This window comes from Centruroides sculpturatus, unplaced genomic scaffold (assembly GCF_000671375.1).
Source record: "Centruroides sculpturatus isolate CEXI.00-Female unplaced genomic scaffold, Cexi_2.0 scaffold90, whole genome shotgun sequence".
Lineage (NCBI taxonomy): Eukaryota > Metazoa > Arthropoda > Arachnida > Scorpiones > Buthidae > Centruroides > Centruroides sculpturatus.
Genome location: NW_019384353.1, coordinates 34,239 through 59,530, shown reverse-complemented (window position 1 = coordinate 59,530; position 25,292 = coordinate 34,239). Strand labels below are relative to the sequence as shown.

At 28.1% G+C, this 25,292-nt stretch overlaps 1 protein-coding gene across 1 annotated transcript in view; it reads left to right on the top strand.

The window, feature by feature from the left end:
• Positions 1 to 351: 351 nt before the first annotated feature.
• LOC111638738 (serine/threonine-protein kinase WNK1-like) overlaps positions 352 to 25,292 on the top strand; it is a gene marked incomplete at its 5' end in the record, with an annotated part of 44,672 nt that continues 19,731 nt past the window's right edge. Inside the window, 6 exons of the mRNA XM_023384496.1 lie at positions 352 to 577; positions 654 to 811; positions 10,145 to 10,233; positions 10,319 to 10,547; positions 15,745 to 15,991; positions 21,288 to 21,364. Coding sequence (XP_023240264.1) covers positions 352 to 577; positions 654 to 811; positions 10,145 to 10,233; positions 10,319 to 10,547; positions 15,745 to 15,991; positions 21,288 to 21,364 — 1,026 coding nt within the window. The remainder of the gene's footprint in view (positions 578 to 653; positions 812 to 10,144; positions 10,234 to 10,318; positions 10,548 to 15,744; positions 15,992 to 21,287; positions 21,365 to 25,292) is intronic.

The following is a 25,292-nucleotide window of genomic DNA, read 5'->3' as shown; positions in this document are numbered from 1 at the left end:
ATGAGTCCATTTATCATAAGATTGTTCTGACATTGTTTTGACATCAATTTGAGTTATCAAATGAGGCAAAAGCAGTATTGCAGGAGGCATTATAAATGATTGCAAAAGATGACTTATAGAAATGCTTCCAGAAGCTGTACAGCCACTGGAAAAAGTATATCATTGTTCAAGGCGATTAGTTTGAAAGTGGTTGTGTATTAGTGCATAGTTTAAACTATTCAAGGCAAGTAACTATACACCAAGTCCCTGAACTTTTGGATTCTGTTACATATTAATAATTAAAAGTTTTTTCTTGCATATATTCTTGGTACATCAATAAATGTAAATTTCATAAATTTATTTTTCTTTAAATTTAGATATCTTCGTCGCTTTAAGAAAATTAATCTCAAGGTATTAAAATCATGGTGCAAGCAGATTTTAAAAGGCTTAAACTTTTTACATTCACGCTGTCCTCCTATAATTCATCGAGACTTGAAATGTGACAATATTTTTATAACGGGAACAACAGGCTCAGTAAAGATTGGTGATTTAGGTTTAGCTACTTTAAAAAATAGGTCATTTGCTAAAAGTGTTATTGGTAAGTTTTTAAAATTTTAATTTTTAACTTGTTTTTTAAATCATTTATTTTATTTATCTTTAAATTATCTTTTCAGGTACACCAGAATTTATGGCACCAGAAATGTATGAAGAACGATATGATGAATCTGTTGATGTATATGCATTTGGAATGTGTATGTTAGAAATGGCTACATCAGAGTATCCTTATTCTGAATGTAGTGGACCAGCTCAAATATACAAGAAAGTTATTAGTGTAAGTATTCTTAACCTTGTGATCTAAAGATATAATAAAATTTACATTTAATTATATCTTAAATCAGGGTTATAACCCAAGGTTTACATACAAATTTTGCATGTAAATCTGTATGTTTTCGATACTTTTAGCAATTATTTTGATTCTTTTTGTCTATTTAACATGAAAATTTATAGGCCAAACTTATGTTTGCTTATTAACGTATTTTTGTGGAATGATCAGCATGCTGGTCTATCCAAGAGAGACTATGAAATCAGATACAGTAGAACCTCAATTATCCGGATTTTCGATTATCCGGATTGTTCAAAATAAACAAAAATTTTACGAATTTGCTAATTTGCACTTGGCGAATTATGATACTGTTTATGTATGTGATGGAATGAATAACTTTTTTTGTTTGAACAATGTCTCACCCGGCACAGTGGTCGTAAACTCTTAAATATATTTTGTGTCATAATAAAAATATAACTTGACATACGTATTTATAAATAATTTATATTCAAATTACATCATTTCTATGACCAAGGGTGGCATATGGGCAACGTGGGCCACCACCTATGCCTTGCAGTCCAAAGAGTCTCACGCCTCAAAGGTTTATGCATTACTTAAAAGCTGCAAATGCGATGAAAAAATTTTACTCATCATAAAATGATAAATAATTTGTCAAATTTTTATTCATAAAAATACAGTTTCAACTGCTTTTTATTTTATAAAATCCGTCTTCTTGTGCCACCAGAGGGCCTTTTAAACAATAAGTAGTCTGTTAGCGCTGGTCAGTAGTATTCCAAATTCAATACGAACGTTTGTTTCTTGAAAATTTGATCACGATTTAAATACAGTATTTATTTTTAATATTACTGATATGTCATCGAAAAGAAAATGTGTTGTATTATCATTAAAAGACAAATTAAAGTATTTGTTTCGATTATCTGAATTTTTCCTTATCCGGACTACCTTCATCCCCAATTAGTTCGGTTAATCGAGGTTCTACTGTATTTCCGTATAGTAAAAACTAGCATGTTGGTTTATCCTGGTGAATGCAGGCATGCTGATTTAAGGGAGGTTATAGATCCCTCTCTAGAGGGCACATTAAAAAAATGAACGAGTTATATCATGTAAAAATGAATGAATTTTTATTCTAAAATTGTGAAACTGTTAGCATTTTATCAAAAACTATGATTATATGTTTAATTACTTCAATTATATTTTCTTTCTAATGATGTAAAATACTCGTGGGATGACAAAAGTGTTGTTTATTTTATTGTAATTCAATTAAAAAATGCAAAAATAAGCATATTAAATTTCAGTGGCAAATTATCTCAACTTATACACTGATTAATATCCACTTTTTATGAAATTTGAGAAGAAGGAGTTATTTTTAAGGTCAGGGTAGATATAATGCTGCCCACACTGACTAACTTCTACTACTGTTGATGTCAATAAACCATTAATTGTTTTATTGCACTGTAAATGAAAACTCTCTTTGCAGTTTTAAGTCTGTAAAATTATAATGTTATTATTTTATTGTAAAACATGAAGATCAACAACACATCAACACCGGGTATGGAAATCAACACACTATCCAGAACCCTATACTTCATCTGAGGAAGAACTATTTAACGGTTTGAAAATGTTAGTGATAAACTGTATTATTCACAAAACACACTGGTAACAGGTTCTGGATAGAGTGTTTATTTTATTGTAATTGGAAGAATGTTTTCTTTAACATTTAATTAACAACTAATTTTGTTACATCTGATTAATTTTATTTTTTAGTCTCAGTTAACTCTGGGTTTTCTGGCATGCTGGTCTCCCTTGGTTTTACGCAGCATGCCAGTCATTCCTTGAAAATACAGTATATCATCGTAGTGTTTAAATATTGAAGTTTGAAATGCCTACATTAATAATAATTATAAAATAAAATTGAAACTGGTTTAAAATTTACTTTAAGAAAGTATTTATTTTAATAGGATGATATTGATTATAATTAATTTTCTATAGATTTCCACTAGTTTCATTGAGTTTACTATGTTTTTGTCTTTGATTTCCTTAATTACTTAGGCTTGGTCCCATAATATTGTGTTGTTTACATTCATTTAGCACTAGTCTTGTTAATATTGATACAACCAACATGGTATTATGGGAAGAAGCCAAACTAATTAAGAGAATCAAGTATCAAAAATTAGCAAATAGGAAGATAATTACTTTTATTAATACAAAAATTTTATATTAAAATGCAAACAAAAAGATTGATTTAATCACAATTGAAAAAAAATAAATTTTAAACTAGCAGATTTATTTTAAAAAACTAACATTTTTGACTGTTTAAGACAACAGTCAGTTTCAAATTAGAAAACAGAATTCTAAGATATAAACATTATATTCTAAAATATATCATTTAAAAGCAAAATCACATAACATTTGATATTAAAAATTAATTAATTAACATTACTTATGCCTTTTTTAAATGTTAAGCTAGGGCAATCTGAAAGAAATCCATTATTTTTATTGTTGGAAAACTATGTTTATTTTGATTAAACTTTTTAGAATTTATTCTAAAATGTAGTTTTCTTCATTATCTATTTTTTCCAGTGTAATAATTTTCCAATGCAATTTTTTATAAAAATTTAACAGTTTTCAATCAAAAAACAAAACAAGATAATTTTAGGTAATACATAATAATACAAAAAAACAACTGTTTTTTGGCATTAAAAGTCTGTAATAAAGATAAAATATGTATGCAAGTAATTTCAATGATGCATTACCATCTTCATCAGACAAAAAAATTTTTTTGTATAATGGAACATTGAACAAAAAGTTTTTTAAATAAATAGAACACAAGTTAAAAATGTTTTATTACATATGCAAATTCTTAACAATCTTTTTGCCAAGTTTTAAAAAAAAACCAAATGCAAAGGAACACAATTATTATACAGGAAATCCTTATTAATTTGAATTTGGATAGTTCAAAATCCTGTTAGTTCATAACTACATTAGAGCATCGATTATCCAAAATAATTCAGGACTGGGGTTGTTTGAATAACTGATTTTTCAGATAACTAATCATTTATGAAAAAATATATTAAACACAAAACTGTACTGTATATATTTTGTATCATACATCTTACAAATACATACCTTACATAAAGTAGTACATTAAAGTAGGCCTACAGTTTAGGTTGGTAGGGAGGGGGAGAGTGCTGCAGTGCCAGAAATTTGAATTTGTCGATTGGAATGCTTTTGGTTAACTGATATTTCGGTTGATCGGTATTTGGATAATTGATGCTCTACTGTATATTGTTTGTCTTGGCCAGAGATACAGAGATAGATTTATATGTTAAGGAATTTGGTTAGTTTGAAATATGGCTACTTTGTAATTCAAAGTGAAAATTCTGTCCAAACTGTAATGTGCATATGTTAACTTGTTTGTTTAGATCGAAGTGCTTCCATACTGTAAGTGAACAATAGACCAAGAACAACTCTGATCTGGTCAGCATGGCTTTGCTTTTACAGTAACACATTTTCAGGTGTTACCTTACCCATGGACTACACCTTTTTTCTCTTATTTCATCAAATACGGCTGGGTTTCAGGATTACAAGATGGGGTTAAAAGTAGCAGATTGAGATATTTATAGGGCTCTAGGCTACTACTTTTTGCGCCATTTTAAAAATAATTTGGTCTACATTTTGAGGAATTCTGCTTTACTTTTTATAAAATCGATCTGGTAGCCTGTGAGGTTCTCATCTGACACCTGCAGTTTATTTAGATAAATAATAATAATAATCAGTGTTGCCACCTTTTCAAAATTGCTGACCTGGACATTTTAAAATTAGGATATTATACTTAAAAAAACCCTAATTTTTTTATTTCTATTGTGAGTAGAAAATAAAAATTTTTTTTTATTAGAAGGTAAACATGTACATGATTAGGATTTCTCCAACAAGATCCCAGGAAATCTGGGATCCCGGCTGTTTTTTTAACCTGGGAAATTCTTCTCATCTTGGGAAATCCTGTAAATTTCTTAAAAATTTACTTTTTTCTTATTTTGTGTTAAGGTTGAGGAAATTTTGCAAATAGAAAGTATAATTAACCCATAAACTGTCAGAATACATTTGTATTTATTAATTTTAAGCCGGCTTATTAGTTTAAATTTTTGCTCATTATGGCATGTCACACAGTGTTAATAATCAATATGTAGCCTACTTGTGGCAGGACCTTAAAATTCTTTACTTGTTGGAACCTGTTATATCTCGAATAATTGCATCGATGCCATCTTAATTTTTAATCATGCCCAGTAGCTTCAATAACTGCATTATGCCAGGTTGTGCAAATTCGTCCAGTATACAAACGAGTACGAAGTATGCAAGTATGAAGTTTTTCTTCATAAAACTTGATTATTAAAGCCAAATGAACTGCCGTACTATTGGGCTATAAGCTCGATGTCGTTATTAAAGCAGCTGAGGTAGACAAATCAAGAATACTAGATGGCAAAAGAAGTACTGTAACGCATCTGGAAAACAAACTAGAAATCTTCCAGGCTATAGGTGAAAAACACAACATTCATCTTCTCTTGAATGCATTAAAGACGATTCCACCTGCATCAATTGAATCGAAAAGGGCATTCTTGGTAGCAGGACTTCTCATTACTAAAATAAGAACTAGATTGAGTGATCGGAATATTGATCATCTTTGTTTTTTAAAATCTTATTATAAAAATTTACAATAATANTAATTATTATATCATAAATAATAATGTAACGGTTTAAACTTTATGATATTCCAGTGTAGGTAATATTCTGAAGCTGACACTGTTATGGGTCCCCTTCTCAACTAGTAACAATGGGGCAACATCCAACAAAGTAAGTAACAATGGGGCAACATCCATCCAACAAGGATCTTGCTGCACTTGCAAATATCTCGAGGCCCGAGTGGTGGAGAACGGAATGGTGGGGTGGAGTGAACTGAAGCTTAATTATTGGTTAATGAAATCATCATAAATATACACATAAAAATATTATCCACGTCACTATGGACCAAACTTATAAGCTCATCTTGACCATATTTAACACTAAACACTGAAGAAGATATAATCGAGAACGTACCAGAAACGAAGTGAAAGAAAATACATAGGAACGAAAATGACATCCTCTACATCAACGAATAGAGAAAAATATTGGTCCATTCTCTATAAGAGAGATAGGTCATCAAAGGGGGAATCGTTAAAATAGAAGTAAAAATCTGATTTCTCGTGTTAAATTGCACAAGAGAGACGAGTGAGTGCAGTCTGAATCGAATATTCAGACTGTACTCACTCGTCTCTCTTGTTCAATAGAACCATTTTATGGTTCTATTGAAAAATTATAAAATTTATATAGAAGGTTATCATAGAAACAATAATTGAGATGTACGAATAAAAAAGATGTCTGAATCGAAGATCCAGACATCTTTTTTATGGTTCTATCTGTTCTAGCCTAAAGGTTGAGCCGTAGAATTATTAAGCCGCGCACCAACGAAAGATTCGAGGATCTAGCTATTAATATATTATGGTGGTCATACAGCCGAAGGTTGGAATTCTGAAAGCCCTACAGAAAATTTTGATATTTGACCAATTATAGCGACATTTTGAGGTTGTTTGCAGTGAATATTAGAGCATATCCTAAGATCAATATTAAATACCTCAAGCCGTTGGCCTACGATTCTATCACTAAAATAGTCTTATTTTAATATAAAACACTTCAAAATATTCCATTGATTTTGTTGAAAAACTCACTCGTTAAAAACAGTTGGATTGGGAGCCTCGAAGCGTAAGCTTCAGTTTCGCAATGGATCCGCCATTGAATAAAGAACTAATTCATACATGTATAAAGTTTATATATGTTTACCATAATTATTTTTATTTTAAACATTAAAACAGTTTTACTTTATATACTTTAGTAGATATATTTAATAAAAAACAACGAAGAAATACAAAAATTTGTATCACTTTGCTGTAAATTATATAAATTTACTGTACTGAAAATAATATAATAGATAACGATGACATATGAGAATTTTTTGAAAATATTTATTACAAATTCTCGTATTTCATCGCCATTTTTTATATGTTGTAATATCCTTTTCTTGTATTTTAATATAAAAGTTGGATCAATTTAGAAAATGTTTCTAAAAAACCAATTTTGTTTACTGCGATACGGCATTGATCAATAAAACATTTTATTCTTTTCTTATTTATTAAAAATTAAGTATAAAAATTTAAAAATTTGAAGCAAATAATGCCGAGTTTATTAGAAAAAAAATTATATCTAAAACTATAGTTAATGCATAGTAAATATCAATACCTTAATTAAGTAACTCGTACATCATTCGTGTATACACTATAGATTCGATAGGTTTCCCATAAACAATGATTAGAAAATTAAAATCTTTTCTCGACTTTTTAGACGATAAAAAATGTTTTTTATTTCTTATATCAAAAACATTTTCCCAATCTTGTAAAAATTAATTATAATTACAAAATCTTGAATAAATGAATTGCGGTGAGATTGGAGTGAGTCAAATGAAAGTTAAATTTTCAAATGTTTTAAAGTAGTATTAACAAATAAAACGATTTAGTAATTCTTAAATGACACGTAAATTAATTTTATAAAATTTTTTTAAATATATTAATATATTCTTTTTATTCTCAATGGCGTTTGGTTATTTTTATTTNAAGGTTCTGTTAGCACTCACACCACCCAAAGATGGTTTACAAAATTTTCTTCCGGCAATGAGTCGCTTAAAGATGCGCCATGAGAATGATGTTCAATTACAGGCTGCAATCGAAGAATATTCTGCTCAAACTTGTCAGATGTTAGCACAAAGGTTCTCCGTAAGTGATGAAACTGTCCGTTTACATTTGCATTGTCTTGGGAAAGTTTACAAGCTCAGTAAATGGATACTTCATCAATTGGCACCTGCCAATATTGTGCATATGGTGGACTGCAAATGGAATTGTTCACTATGAACTTATACCATCTGGCCAGACTATTACTGCTAATGTCTACAGTGACCAACTGCATTGAGTTCACCAATCACTTTTGAAAAAACCACCAGCTTTAGTGAACCATAAAGGCGTTCTTTTTCTACACAATAATGCTATAGACATCATGTTGCACGTGTGACCTCTGACACAATTCAGACCCTTGGATGGGAACCTCTTTTGCACCCTCCTTATTTCCCTGACATTAGCCCTTCTGACTATCACCTATTTTTAAGCCTAGATAATCATCTGCGAAATTGACAGTTTAGAAATAGAGAGGTTATAGAAACGGAATTAGGGAAGTTTTTCAACTCTAAAAATCTTGACTTTTATAAAAATGGAATTTATAAGCTTGTTTCCCGTTGGGAACAGGTTATTGAATGTGAGGGTGGTTATTTTGATGAATAAATTGTGTTATTTCCTATACATTTTTACGTTTGTTTTCTTTCAACAAAAAACGACAGAACTTTTTTGGTTACCTGATAGTAACTGAGTTTTGGTGACACACAGTCAAATTTGTAATATTCATTGTATTTTACGAACTTACGAACGGCACTTATTGGATTACATTAAACTGACCCAATGTGATAGGGTGGATAACAGACAGGTATGTCAATAAGCTGCAGTCTTGGGTTAAGTGTTTTGTCTGTACCAAACTGGCTGACTGCCTTGCTCTTGGTAACATTGTTGTTGACTTTCCTGATGTCCCTAGGTTGTTTGCCTTTGCAAAGATTCATAAATAAGGGCAACAACTTTGTTTGGTAGTCGACAAAGGAAGGGCACCCACATGTAATCTGGAAAAGGCCCCACACACCCTGCTCACTCTCCACCTTATAGCGTCACTAGTCCCGTGAGCTCATAACCCATTTGAAAGATGTCTCTACTCCCCAATATATCACTGTGTTTGACTTTAAGTCTTTCTACACTCTATTGAGCTTCCTCCAGCCTTTTGTGCACTCAGGGACATCTTATTTTATATTGTTGATGATGACACATTACACCACCACATTCTTGAGATGGCCCACTTAATCTGCTATAATTCATTTTTTCAGTTTAACAGCGTAGTCTTTACTCAGGGAAAAGGGATCCTTATGGGCAGCCCTGTATCAGGGGACCTATGTGAACATTGGCTCAACTAAGTGCTCCTTGGGAGTCAGTTACAGGAGCATCTCTATACAACATGTGAGAACTACCACAGCTCTCGCTACATATGGCGCAGATCCTGACATTGAGACGGACTTCAACTTCAACTGGGTAAGGCTCATCCTCACTTTGCCCTTCTAAGCACCTAAGATGGTTGGAGTCCATGCACATATTTAAATCTAGTTTCATCTCTACATGCATTAATTATAAGGCGGATTTGCTTTTGTCGAGGTCGAGGCCAGGCAGGTGCTGATTGACACCAATGTTTAAATGTTGGTCTCTGCTAGGCATCTGAATGCAAGCGCAACATGACTCTTCTGAAATTTCTTGTGCATCAGATTCAAATGATTGTTTGAATGATTATATTCCAAAGCTTTTACATTCCATCAGACATCCATTTAATGCCTGAAGAACTCTGGGGAGTTTGAAAACGTTTCTGGTGAATTTTCATTTTTTTTTCTTTGCACACTGGTCATGAATTGATTCCTATCTTTCTTGTCAGTTGGTTGGAAATAGAATTAAGATAGTTCTTATTTGATTGAAGTTTCCAAATTGTCAGGAAGGTTTTGTACATGTTTGTTTTGTTTGATAAAGTATCTTTTTTTCATTTTACAAAAATTTTCTAGCATTGTTGAATTGTACATGTACAGGCTTTACTAATAAATAGAATTTTTTATATTACATATAGTAATTATTTTGACACTTGATCTTTAGTAAAGATATTTTATTTTTGCCCACATAAGTTTACACCTGGTATACCAACAATGAGCCTTAGTATGCATGCACCATTAGCATATTTTTCCAGGCTTTTGCTTTACTTTCATATAATAAGATGTTATATCCTTAAAGATATATTATAACCATAATATCATAACGTCTAACTTTAATTACATTTTTCAGCTTTTTTATGGAAACAGTTGACTTTAATCATGAATATATGTGATATTTAAATGGCTACTTTTTAAAGAATAGTCATCAAAAGTATAAGTTCTATTGAATTTTTGTAACATGTTCTAATATAAATTCTAATAATTTGGTTAAAGAAAGCATTCAGTATGTTATCAGAGAATTTTGATTTATTATTAAGTAGTTTTTGTTTCATTAAAATTTAACTATGATGAACATCATTATTTAAAATAAGTATATTAATAATTTAAAAATTATTTTTTAGGGTGTTCCTCCTCTAAGTTTTAATAAAGTTGAAATTCCTGAAATGAAGGACATAATCAGTTTGTGCATACAACTTGAAAAAGAAAACAGGTTTATTTTCTATTGTGTTTTAAAATTTTTATTAAAAAATTTCTTAACATTGAATTACATTTCTTGTTGTAATGAATATTTTCAGACCTCGAGTAAAAGAGTTGCTTCAACTTGAATTTTTTCAAGATGAAGTTGGGATTAAAGTGGAATTTGTTAATCGTGAAGACAGCATTGCAAGTAAAGCAATGAAAATGGAACTGAGACTCAGAGTACTCGATCCTAAAAAGAGAAAAGATAAATATAAAGAAAATGAAGCAATACAATTTGATTTTGATATTGAAAATGATAATGCAGAAGAAGTTGCAGGAGCCATGGTATAATTTTTTTAGTTTTAATAAAAACTAATAATAAAATTATATTACTGTAATCATATGTAAATAATCTGCATATTATTGGTTAATTTTAAATTCCAGTTACCACTTTATCAAACAGCTTTTCCTTTGATCTTATTGAGTGCATCTTTAAAAATCATAAAATGTCTTTTACTCACTCACTGCGAATAATTTATTTATTTAGCATACTGGTTTTATTCATGATGCAAGGAATACAACAATATTCTTACCATAAAAGATTATTTCAAGTTCTATATGATATTACATAGCAAACAAAATTAATTTTAAAAAATCAATTAACCAATCAAATGTTCAAAAATTCAAAATTATGAGAACTATCCATAAACAGAAAAGAAAAACCAAAAATACAAAGAAGTATAATCATACTATAAAGTGAAGAAATAATATTACCTGTGAGCTAATCAAGAACTCCCAAATACAAAACAAATCATTATACAGTAGAGCGTCGTTTATCCGAAAGCCAAACAACTGAAACGTCAGTTAACTGAAAGCATTCCACTCGGGCTGTGTCATGCTGAATCGTACGTTTTTGATACTAGATTAACTTCCAAAATATAATTTTTTTTTTCAATATGTTTATTTTGTTTGTACAAAATAAAGAAATAATTTTTAATGATACAATAGCCATGATTATTATTTTTTAAAAATTTTTTGTTAGGCTTAACATTGACAAAAATTCAACACGAAGCAACACGCAACAGAGAAAAATTTCAACATGGGATAAGTTAATATATTTTTTCGTACATAATCGGTTATCCAAAAAATAAGTTATTCGAACAACCCCAGTCCCCAATTGATTCGGATAAATGACACTCTACTGTATAAGCCAAAGTATCCTAATAATAAGTAAAAAATAAAATATTAGGTCTACTACAAAATTACCTAAAAAATAATTTAATTTTTTCAATAAAGAAAAATAATTTATAATTGTAACAATTATCAAAAAGATCAAAACTTTTTCAAAAGAAAAAATTGAAACACCAAAACTACTTTCACGCTGTTTTGAAAAAACAAAACACTTAGCTATCATTTGATGTGCATCCAGAAACTGATCATCTTTACAATGTAATGCAAATATCTATGCATTAATTCTACAAAAAATTAAGAGAATTAAACTTGACTTGCATTGAGATAGAACTAATATGAACTTAATTAATGATGTTATAAATGAATCTGTCAAAAAATGAAATACTTAATTTACATTAATTAATTAAGTATTATAAGAACTCATTGCACCTGTTCAAATTCAAAATTTAACTATTAAAGAAATTTAGTTTGAATATATAGCATCAATTTAAATTATTAGATAATTTACCAAAATTAATACCATTATTAACACAATTATATCTAATATTTTTAAACCACATAAAATTGTTATTATTCAGAACATAATGTAAACATTTCTTACTCCATTTTTCATCCAGTTCCATTGTTCTAAAGATCCAGTTCAAACACTGATTTAGAATATCAAAAGACAAAGGCAATAACAAACATTCTATAAAAATTAAGTATTTTGGGGTGCACCTATATAAACCATATGATTTTTTAATAAACTCTAAGAGTCTGATATATTATCAAATCAGACTCTTAGAGTCTATTGAAATATTTAATCAGTCATAACTCCAATTGTATTAACTCTATGGATGAGATAGGACTATCCAAAGCATGGCAAATATGTTATGAAACATCAATATAATCTGGGTGACATAGTATAGCTCAATGCATGTCTTATATTGGCCTGTTCAATTTTGAATTCTACATGTGCATTCTATTTGATGCATTCCAATTCAAAATGACTTTGTAAACCTGAAGCTGGAATCATGTTGATTACGAAAACATTTGTGAATTGCTATTGATACATTTTACATGTTTTGCTGAAGCTGAAGAGGAAAATATTAATACGTTTTTCCAGTGCTAGTGAAGTATATTTTAACATTAATGTCAAATGATAAAGATTTAATGGAGAAAGTTTTTCTTGCACCAAAACAGTTGTGCCAAGACATACAGTTTTATCTGAATGATCCAGAAATTAATATGGTTATTATAGAATATTTGTGCTTGGTTGTTTATATTTACAATGATTTTTTAATAGAAATGAAATACAGAAAAAGGAATATTTTAATGCTTAGATGGCTGTCTTTGGAGGTATGAGTATTTGATAGGGTATGTTATATGAAGGTTTTATTTTTGCTGTGAATTTCTATGGGGTATATGTCACTACATCTTATCAGCACAAAATAGTGGTACTACTTGCTTTTTGGAAACGTAATATGCTTTTAAGTTGGTAAAAGTAAATTTGAGGAAATTCAAATTTGTTATCAATAAAAGTTATATCAATTCACACAAATAAGTTGTATATTATACAGATTTTTATTTGATTTTATCATGGTAGTTATCTGCAAGTGACAGTATTTTAATAATCTATATGATTGGATTCTGCATGCAAAAAACATGTTTATATTATTTATGTTTCAGACAGAATTTTTCTAAAGTATTAAGTGAATAAAGTTTGTACAGTTTTATTATAATAAATATACATAGTAAATCAAAAATAAACTGAACTTTTGACACAAGTTTAATTATACATCATAAGAGATGACAAAGAGTGGTGTAAGAATTTGTATAATTTTATATTATGCATCATACAAATTCTTACATCACAATAAAGTAAGTTCTTTCTGTAGCTATACATCTCTATCAGCATCTGTACCACTTGTCAAAGCAGTTTTCAAAGACATTTTTTGTCATGTCTTTTAGTGATTTTCATTGCTGAGACTTTACTCTGCTGCTTATTGTAATCTGTACCCCTTCAACTTTGCTTATGTTTTAGGAACTGTTCCCTAAAACATAAAAGCCTGTGAGAATAAAATCAAAAAATTAAGGAGATTGGGAAAGTGGTTATGCCTTTCTCAATCAGATGTTCACTGACTAGGAATGTCAAATGAAAGCTAAGAACATCACAGTAACTAGAGCCCTTAAAGACACCCAAAAAAATGGCTTTCCATAATACAGGGTGGGTGGAATGTAACTAGGCATTGAGAAATTGGTATAATTTTTGTAATAATGTAATAATAATGCATTCATAATAAAATTTGTATGTGTTTGTGTACATCAGTCAATGGAATTTTATAATTCTTGCTTCAGTGATGTTGGCAGTGACCAAAAGAGGCTGTACATGCAATAACAAAAAAGATGGCTGGTGATTGCTGTATAAAAATGGTGGTATATAGTAAAGGGATGTAATGCCACAATCTGTCTGGAAACAATCAAGAATTGTCATTTGAAGCTAAACTGACTACAGGTTTTGGTTGCAGACACAAGAGAAGTGACTATCTATTCACTTCTCCCTGTCTCCTTAAAAGCAGTATCATGTGCAGACTTATTCTCTGTATATATTTTGATTATACTGTTTTCTGTGGGCTACGCCCTGTGCATTGTAATTAAAGTACACTCAATAAATGGAACTCGATGGTGCCATGGTTCCCGTTTCACACTTTCCTATCATTCTTTACTTTCTTCCCTCTTCTCACTTTTTCTAAAACTCTTCATCCTTCCTTTTCAAAGGCTATGACGTAAAGTTTGGCCTTCTAACTTTTTTAATCATATCATATCATATATCCATTCATATCATGACCTGAGGAAAATGTGTCATTGGTGGATTGTGCTGGTACCTATGCTGAATTTTAAAGTATACTCCATATTTCCATTATTTGACAAGTACCATACAGTACATGTCAAATAATTTTCATTATTTTTGTATTAAAAATATAGATGATATAGTGATTTCTCAATACCAGTTACTTTTTACACACCCTGAACTTTGGCAGATGATATACATGCTAGCAGAAGTGTGAAGCTGCAGAAGATACTTATTTTGAAGTTGGTCTTCTATATACACTTATACTATTAATATAATAAAAGTTATGTTAAAAGTTGGATTTATTTTTGATTCTATTATATAGGCGTTTTAATTTATGAATAATGATAAAATTGTCAACATTATCAAATCAAAATATTTTGTTTACTAAAACTGATTGTGATCACTGAGAAAGAGATACAGTTGTGCTTCAACATTTTTTTCGGATCTCTTTTCCTACTACATCAGTAGAAATAATTTTTTTCTGCTAATTAGATGTAAAAAATAAATTTATCTAAAACTTTTCAAAATGATTAAACTTTATTTGAGCAGATTGAAAAACTGGATAGTCCAAATTAAAGTAATATGCCAATTTTGCATACCATACTATGCACTGGGCCTTCTGCTGTGGTGTGATTGCCATTTTGCATTTCCATGCATTTGGACCCTATGTGACTGAATACTAAAATGAACATGCATCATTCTAAAACTTAAAATCTTACAACATATTGCACCCTTTGTCAGAAAAGTTCCAGGACAAATCTCATAAAAAATAGAAAATTGCAATTACTAAGTAATGATCCTAGCTCCTGTCAAAGTTGTCCCTCAGCTATCTATACACAATTGCCAATGTTTCTGGAGGTCTTGGAAGCAAGCTGAGAAAGCTTCAAGTGTGATTCAAGTGTAAGACCTCTAGAAACATTGGCAATTGTGTATAGATAGCTGAGGGGACTACTTGTTAGCTCATTTGTCACAGTCCATTGTATGTCTGCAATATCTTGAAGAAATGTTCCTTTCAGTTGCTTTTTCAATTGTGGAAACAAGAAATAATCACACTTTACTGACAAAGGGTTGCAACTGAAAGGGACATGTCATCAAGCAAGTGAAAGGGATGTTTCGTCAAGATATTGCAGACGTCCAACGGACTGTGACAAATGAACTAACAAGTATCACACTTGAAGCTTTCTCTGCTTGCCTTTAAGACCTCTAGAAACATTGGCAATTGTGTATAGATAGCTGAGGGGACTACTTTGACAGGAACTAGGATCATTACTTGATAATTGCAATTTTCTATTTTTTATGAGCTTTGTTCTGGAACTTTTCTGACAAAGGGTGTATATAGCATTTAGTAATCTCTAATTGCATTACTTTATTTCCTACACATTTGTAATTTTATGACTTCCAAACAAATTATTTAGTATTTCTATATAACTTTATTCAAATTTATAAAATTATATATATAAAAATTTATGTATTTCATAAGTATGTTTTGTATTAAAATTTATGTTTATTTCTTCAAAGGCTATGACCGGCATTCTTATGGAAGACGATGTGCGTCTTGTTGCATTATTGATTCGTATACAAATAGCTTCTTTGCTGAGAGAGAGACAACAAACAACTCAAGAATATGAAAGTAAGCAAACTTCTACAGATGAAAAGCTACAAAACAATGATCAAACTTCACAATTGCAACCAAATTCACAAGCAACAGGAATTGTTCCACAAAAGTCAGCTTACACATCTGCTGCCATTAATATAAATCAAACAAGTAAGTTAATAAAAATGATAGAAATAGTTTTACTAATTAGTTTTATTAACTTAAAATTTTAGAATTAAATTAGAAAACAATCATATTACATCATCTGATGATGATCACTGAGAGAAAATTTTTTATTTAAGAAATGTTTTCACCCTATTACCATAGCCCATCTTCAGGTTTTTAACTAAATTTAAAAAATTGTTCCAAAAATAGAACAGTCTAAATACAAATTTAAAATAGCATGAATTAAGTAAATAAATTATGAAAAATATAAGGTTAACAAAATTAAAATTAAATTAACTCTGTAAGTCATGTGATTCCTTGCCCTTGCCTGAATTGCAGTGGGTCTGTCAAACCCAGTGTCTTAATATGAAATTATTAAATTTTATATATCGCATAAAAAAACTACAATTCTTCCATTAAATTCTGCACTTTGTTTTCTTTCTAGTGTATAAATTACTTGTGTATTGAAAACATTGCATTTTTAATGTTTATTTTTATGTAATTTGATTCAAAATAAAACAAAAAATAAACATATCAAAATTCAACTTGCTTTAAATTATCTCAATATTTATTGACTGTCATTGGGTTTGTTTGTAAATGGGGAAGAATGACTCATTGAACTGAAGTTAGTAGAAATTTTGTACTACTGCAAGAAGAATTGTTAATAGACCCCCTGCCACTCCCTACCACAAGAATCAATAAATGTTAATTGTTTTATGACTCTATTAACAAATGCTTCTTTCTGGGTTGTAAATTGACTAATTGACAAAGTTTTCAATTCATTTTACTCATAAGATTGTTGTCTTTAAACTGATGCAGACCTTGAGTAAGGTCAAAAGTGTTTGTTGGACAATTTATTAAATGTTTTTTGTTTCCAGACAAAGATTTTTCAAGAGTTATCATTAGCACCGGGTAACTAAGTGGAGATATCTTTAAATTTATTTTATTTCATGTACTGTACTATGTGATGATACATGTTATTCTAAAAAATATTCCATTTTATAAAAATTTTAATTTTAAATGAATATTTGGAGATTACACTTGAAACCAATTACAACCAATAAAATAAACAGATATCTGTTTATTTTATTGGTTGTTATTAACAGAGCGCTGCTGTTTGTGTAAATATAAAGGATGGCCCAAAAGTGAGTTAACAGCTGCATGTTACTATTTATGATTGGTTATGAAAAATAATATGTATGTATTCCAAACTGGTTTAACCATTTCTAAAATAAAGTTTAAACAATATATCTTGGTTAAGTAATTTTTGGGTTATCTTGTATTTTATTATCTTCATTTCCAAGAGGCATTCAAATTTTGAAATTTAAGTGTGTTACCCAAATAGGTTGTGGAACAAGATCTGGATGATAAATGTTTATTATGTTTTAAGTATTTTTTTATGTACTAATGAAATCAGTTTGTTAAAAGAGTGAAATTTAGAACGATAATTGACAATTATCGTTTCATTATTTGTAAATTAATCAAATTACATAAATATTATAAGTATGAGTACTTGATAAAAAAAATATTGGTCAAGTTTTTAAGTATAATGATGACCTTGATATGATGTCTGTTACATAATAACTACAGTTATTTCATNAATCTTTTAAGAAAATAAATAGATGAAATAATAGTTCGTTTCCTAGAGACGTGTATTTATTTCCAGTGAAACGTTTAAAACGTTTCATTCAACAAATCTTAATATTTATGTCTACATCGGCAGTAGCGTGTGTGACGTATTTTCTTATCGTAAATTTGAATATGACGTCAATTGAAATTGATATATTATGACTTTTCCACGTGTACGTCACGCTGTATCGAAAAGTAATTAAATCTCATTTATCGATGCAAATAATTAATTTATTTTACAGAATATTTTACTTTCTCGGCTGTTGTATATAATTGATAGAAAGAGTGGCGTCCGATCAAAAAATGACCCTTAGATTTTTACATTTACGGACTCGGAAACCTCGAAACGTCGTACGTATGTGAGAGTGGACGATTTTGTTCACCCGATTTGAAGCTTAATAACTCCTGTTCCTTTTTGTCCAAAATTTCTGAAATTTTGCAGGCATGTTTGTGTAAGAGGATAATCGATCCCACCAAATTTTGTTGGTTAAAGGTCAAAGGGGTGGGGAGATAGAGGCGGTCGAGCGTCGTATCTCGAGTGGGGTCGGACTTAATAAAGTTATTAGCATTTATAATTATTTATAAAACTCGTCTCGACCCTGAAAATTAAGATTTTTATGTGTTATAATGATTAAAAATATAAAATTTGATAACAGATGGCCCAAATGCTGCTGGGTAAAGTTAAGCAGTATGGTTTTATTGTTTTGCCAATACTAGATCTTTAAAATAATTCGTGAACTAGTTCATTAGAGTCATTAATGAACTCACTAATATTTCATTTGTTTTAATATCATTGATATATACAGTAGACCCCCTATAACACGGGTTTTTATAGTTCGGTTTCCTATATCACGGCGAAAAAATTGCGAGAGTATTCGTACAAACATGCGAAAGAACTCCTATACTTCGGTAAAACGTCATCGCTGACTCGTGTCNATATAGAAAATAAAAAAAATATCTGGTTGACTGCCTAAATATCTGACCTGATATTAATTTCATTGGAATTAGATTTTCAGTCTGAGTCTTCTGATTTTTTCCTGCATTATTTTCAAATGAATTTTTCAGAGATGATGATAAAAGAAATATTTTAATGATCAAATGATAAAGCTGAAATAACTATCAGATTTAACATCTGATTATAAGTAAAGTAATGAAATAAAATTTAAAAAATAGAGAAAATTATTTTAAATAATTTTCTAAAAATAATTTATGATGATTATGATTATAAATATATGTATACATGTGTACAAGTTGACCTTAGTTTTTTGGATGAAATACATTTCTTAAAATGTATATGAGAGTTGAACAATAGAGTTATATATTATAAAGGAGATTTTTGTTTCTGAAACAAAGAGCTGAAAACAAAACTATAAAATCTCTTATTAAAATTGGAAAGTTATAAGATTTTTTTCTCACAGTGAAAATATAATGAAATGTAAACATGTTAAGTTATTAAAATATAGATTTAACAGAAAATAATAAAAAAAATTACTTTTTAAAAGTGATTTTGATGTTGCCAAACCTTATTTACATCAACTAGTAACTAGCATTGCTACACAATAACTTGAATGTTTTGTTTGTTGACTGAATTATGTATGAAAGTGCAAAATTGGCATTTAAAAAGTGAATTAAAAATATAAGAGTATCATGTATGTATTGAAGATAAATATCACAAAAATCAAAGATTACCCATACTAGTTTTTTTTTTAATGTTTAGTAAATAAACCTTCAGAAATCTTTAAAATCCAATAATGTATCTATTTAATAAAAATGTTCAATTTGTAATCAGTGTAGAAAAATTGGAATACAATAACACAATATGAAGGACTTCAAAAAAAAAAAAAAGACTTGAAGTGGAGAGCATCCTCAAGCTTACATGAGGAATGAACAGCAGTTTGAAAAAAGATGATTATTTGGTGCAAATACAATTTCTTTGAATATGTATGAATGACTTATTCCAGATATTGCATGAAGGAGCGCAAAGATGAATTCCATTCTGGAAATAAAGTTCCATTACAGAAGTTATAAAAAAAAAAAAAAGAATGCTGTCAAAATATTTAATGTATTTGAAGAAACTAGATAGGTCCAATCTAGTACAGGCTACCTTTGGCAAGTCTGTATAGAGTAAATTGGCTAGTTTATTAAATAAAAGATAAACTTCATGCACTTTGGTTACAATATGATGAATTGATGGACAGCAGTAAATCAAATTGGAAGATAATAATCTATTATGTTTGAAAATTGATAAAAATGAGTCATCTCAAAATGTTCTTTTGAAAAGATTACCTTGAAAATCTCCACAAAATCTTCACGTTTAATGGAAAGACTTTTTATTGTTTTTTCAATGTGATGCTTGAAGCAAGTTTGCTGTCAAAAACAATATCTAGGTTGCTTACTGTCAACATAGTAAATATAGATATTGTATATTTATATATTTAAATATAATTCATAAATCAGAAACATAATATATTTTATCAAATAGCAAATTTAAAAAAATAGGTTTTTACTATATATTTATAAATCCTATCTACTATGGAAGAATTGCTTAGTCTGATGGGAATTTGTTATAGACAAGTTTGACTGTAAATAGAGGATTTCTTATTCTTCTCTGTACTCTGTTTGATTGGTCTCTTAGTCTAACTTTGACAAAAATTAACATGAATACCTTTCATATTGATTTCTTAGAGTTAATCTAAAATTATTTTTTAAAAGTCTATCAAGAAAAAATTTTAGGTTACTTTAATTTCATTTTAAATTGCTAAGCAATTAATAATTGCTGTTTCACAGTTAATGGTCAATGTTTCTCACTCAAGACTCCAAATCAAAATATAATTCTAAATTATTTTAATTAAGTTTTAGACCATGGTTGAAGTCTAAAATCCATTTTTGCAGTCCACTTATACAGTCTCAAAAAACATTTACTCTGAATAAACCATTGACTCCTTGAACTTTTTAGCATTTTTAAGATTATTTAATTACAAGAGAGATTTTTTAATTTAATATGTTTGTGAAATATCTAATTAATTTTATGTACAAGTAAATTTAAATAAATTTAAAAATGCAAGATGTATAAGTAGATGGTGATTACAGATTTCTCCAATTGAGAAATAACTGAAATTAATTATATATAGCAATTATCTTATGTGCAGTTTGTGTTTTTCATAATAATTTTTATTTAATTCAAATACATTAAAAAGAATTTTAATTAAAAGTACACAAAATGTTAAGTGTATTGTATATATTTACTTAAATTTTTTTAAACAGGTAAAAAACTAAAAAAAACTGAAAGGTTATAAAGAAAAGTAAAAGTTTAAATATTAGATCATCACCTTAACATTAAATACCTGACCCATTTTTCTGTTTTTGATTTTTTTTTCTCACATTGTTCTCTATCAGAAATTAATAGGTCAGTCTTATACTTTGAAATCAAAATGTTCTACTGACATATTTTGTGTATGCTAGTATAATGATGAAAGAATTGATTAACCAGATATAGTAGTTTTAAACAGTGCAGATTTAATTCTTCTTATAAATATATTTTTTAAATGATGATATGATTATATTCTGTTTTATAAAAATTTTTAAAAATTTGTGTTTGTTTTTTAAATACCTTATTGATATGATAAATTTATAATTGTACCTGTTTTGTTAAATACATATTTTATTTTTCTAGATGAAAGCCTAGATCCTGTGACAGGAAATCATTTGAATTTAGAAAATACACCACCTTCACATTTTCAGTCTTCTCAGGTATGTTTAAAACATTAAAGTTTTTATCTTATACATTATTTACTTTATTGTTATACTTTATTGTATTTCTTCTATGATATCATAATTTACAGATTAATGTTTAGCCATGTAAAATTAACTTTTTTTTACTAATTTTTTTTATTAATAAAATGATTTGAGTTTGTAAACATTATCAAATTATTGTTTTGTTTGTTCTACTTATTGTGAAAGCATTAATGATTGGAAAACTTTATTTATTTTAAAAGAATCATTAATTTAATTTTATTAATACTAAATTAGTTTATAAAATAAATTTTGATGAAGTTGAATTAAATAGAAACATTTTTCTTAATGAATACATATATAAATATATCAGCAGTTTTAAGATAGTTCAATAAATTGTTTACTCAGACAACAATAATGTAAAATCAGTGTTATTAAAATGCAATTAAATTTCTTCTTTAAAAAAATTTCTAAATTGCTGAACACTAAATGATTAAAAATGTTAATTTTCAAAGTTTTACATTGTAGCTGTATTTTAAGCAATTTCCTTAGAACAAACTAATCTATTTTTATCTTTTATAGTTATTTATATTTACAGCACTGTTCATATGATAAAGAAGTGCATCATAGGTTTTTTATTAAAAATTATATATTATTCTCTTTTAATAACCTTGGTTACAGGAGCCAAGGATTCAACAAATTAAGCACTTTCAAGAAACAATCCTCTTGTCTTCAGAATTGCTCTTGTTGTTTCAAAAAATCAAGATTTTAATTTTTGAACCTTAATTTTTTTTAAATGAAAAATTTATTAATGCATATTTATTGTATTGATTCTCTATTTTGTCTTTTCATTTGACTTGTTGTATACTTTTATTATACTAATGAATTTTGTTTAATTGTTAAAGGGGTGAGGCTTCATTGTGTTAATGATATGATATTGTAATATTTAAAGAACAAAGAATAAAGAATTATATTTTTTTGAAATTTCCATTAGCATAAATAAACAGAAACTATAAATTAAAGGGAATGGAAAACATTCTATTTAGTTAAGAGTTGTAGATGTCACAGCTGTGTAAAAACTTACACTGATTTGTAAATATAAATCAGATATATTCAATTCAATTCAATTCAATTGTTTATTACAGTGGGTCTATATCTGCAGGCCTGTTATAAATCAGATATAAACCTACTCCTTGAGCATGAATTAATCATAAACAGTTTGTTCTACAACTTCTAAGTCATTGTTGTTAGCTAGTGCTGTGTCTTTGGACAAATTCAGATTCCTGTGAAAATGAAGGATAATTGTTTATAACTTAATAAATCCTGTTGCAGATATAGAAATATGTATTTACTAATATACGTATTTAAGAAGTAAATTAATAAAAATGCAAAAATAAGTAATTTGATGATGGAAAAATCATAAAAAATAAAAATCTTGAGTATTGAACCCAGAACAGTCATGGAATAAGGTCTCATAAACAGAAACTTATCAACTACACCACTCTTACAAACATATTTGTACTGAAGCATGAAAATTCAATAACTTGGTTTCTTTTTATACTTGAAAATGCTTAGGATGAGGATTTTTGACTATTACATGTAGGTTTAATTTCATATTAACTTAAAAAGGAAATATTTAAAACTTAGGTGGTCATTTGTTACTTTTCCTTGTTTGTTCAGATTCAACTATTCAATTGTTTTTGAGCCTAGTTCCAAAAATTGAAAAAAATGTTTGGAATATTTGATTTTGAATTAAGTTAGAAGTTTGAGTTTTAAATGGATTTATACATTTTTTAAAAAATAAATTATTTTAAGAGTTAAAATTGGATTTTATAAAACACTTGAGTTGCTCTGGAGTTAGAGGATTGCTTTTTGAAAATGGTGAATCTTCCTAAAACTAAGCTGATTAAAGAGTAAAAATATTTAATCTTAAGGAATCATTTATTCTGTATATTCTTAAATAAATATAAATTAAATCATAAAATTAAAATTAAACAAGGTAACTATTTTAATAGATTTAAATATGTATTTTTAAGGTTTTTTTTGTTCTTTAACAAAAAATAAATTAAAATAATCAAACACCTTAGTGTTTCCAGCAACAAAGTATTTAATAAAATAAAAACGTTTTTGACTATATTTAATAGTCTTCTTCAGTTAAATAAATTAATATTTAAAATACAAATTTTACAATTGCACAATCAAACAATATAACATAAGATACTGAAATCGAAAAGTTTAAAACGTTTAAATTTAAAATAGAAATATTCCATCTTTATTAGTTTAGAAAGGTAATGTAAGAAATTTACTGATGCAAAATTTTAAAGTTTCAAATGTAGGAATTTTTTTTGTTTTTTTTTAAATATTTTGATGAAGCACTAAACATTTTACATTTAGATAAATGACCTTTCAAAATTTCTAGGTTTATTGTATTTGTGTAGAATAGATCAGTATAAAATTTGAATTAAAAATGAAACTTACAAATGGCTTAGTTCTTTAGTTAAAATGTTAGTGTACTTCAAATTTTACTTTTGGTTAATTTAAAGAAGAATCAAAAAGATGTCATTATTTCCAACAGATATTGAATTTGATTATTCTGAAATTGTATTTTTAAATTAGGTAAATGTCTGGTTTTTTTTTTTTTTTTCTTCTTAATTGAAAAATTGGGTTTTTTTATTTTTAAATCTGTTGTAGGTTAAACATACCATTAAAAATTTATTTAAAATGATAAGACAGTTTCTACGGTTAAACAGTCTTTTGTTTTTCTAATATGATGAACCTATTGTGAATGGTAATTCCAAACAAATTTTTAATGAATAATTAAATAATTTTTTAGAAAAGTAAAAAACACTTTTTGTAATTTTATTATTATGCCCATTAGTTTATTTGCATTTTATGACATCTGTTTTTTTCCCTATTTTAAATTTTCTATAATATATATTTAAAATTCTTGAAATGTATAATTAATAAAAACATCTGTTAGCTCATTCTTTCATTTATAAATTATTAATAAAACAATTTTTGATAAATGCGTGAATTTTTTAAAATTTTTATTCTATCAACTGAATGCATGCAACATATGGGAAACTTAAACCTAAATGTAAAATTTCAATATAAAAACACAGCAATCTTTCAAAAACTGGATGCAAATATAAAATAAAAACTTACAAAAATCCAGCAAACAAGTAAACATTTGTTAGACATCAAAGTTTTCTTGTTTCTGGATTTTTTGGTTTTAGAAGTGTTTATTTTCTAAAATTTCAGTATTCAAATGTATAAATATTTATCAACAGATAACTAATATAAAATAGTGTTATTAAATGTAGTTGTTAAATGAATCTAGTATGATATCTTTGGATTTTTAGTAATCTTTAAATAATGCTTTATTCAAAATGAAAAGCTCAATGATTTTAATGCTTTCATGCTTCATGAATGCAAGAAAAATAAGAAAGAATTTTTTAATATTTCTTATAAAGACATTATAGACATATCCTAAAAATCTGCATAAATTTCAATAGCATTTTCTAGTAATTTTGAATAATTTCACATCTTTATGAGACATCATATATTTTTTCTAAAATATTTTCTCATTTACTGAAAAAGTTTACTTAAATAACATTCCATTTTAAAAAGGAAAGGATTAAATGAATTCAATGGAAGAAATGCAAATGGCAAATTTGATACTGAAAATTACAAAAATGGGAAATCTTATATAGTTAAACATCTCTGCAATGGGAGTTTCTTTATGTACAGTCTTTAGCGTCATTTCAAAGATAGAGCAAGGAAAACATGCAGAAAGAAGAATGGGAAGTGGTTGAAAGAACAAAAATATGATAGAATGGAAGAGGACCCAGTTGGAAGAAGCAGCTTTGGAAAAGTTGTACAAATGTTTACAAAATTAGTAACAAAGTTGAAAATTTTACGCTGACATATTCTGCCAGATTTTGAG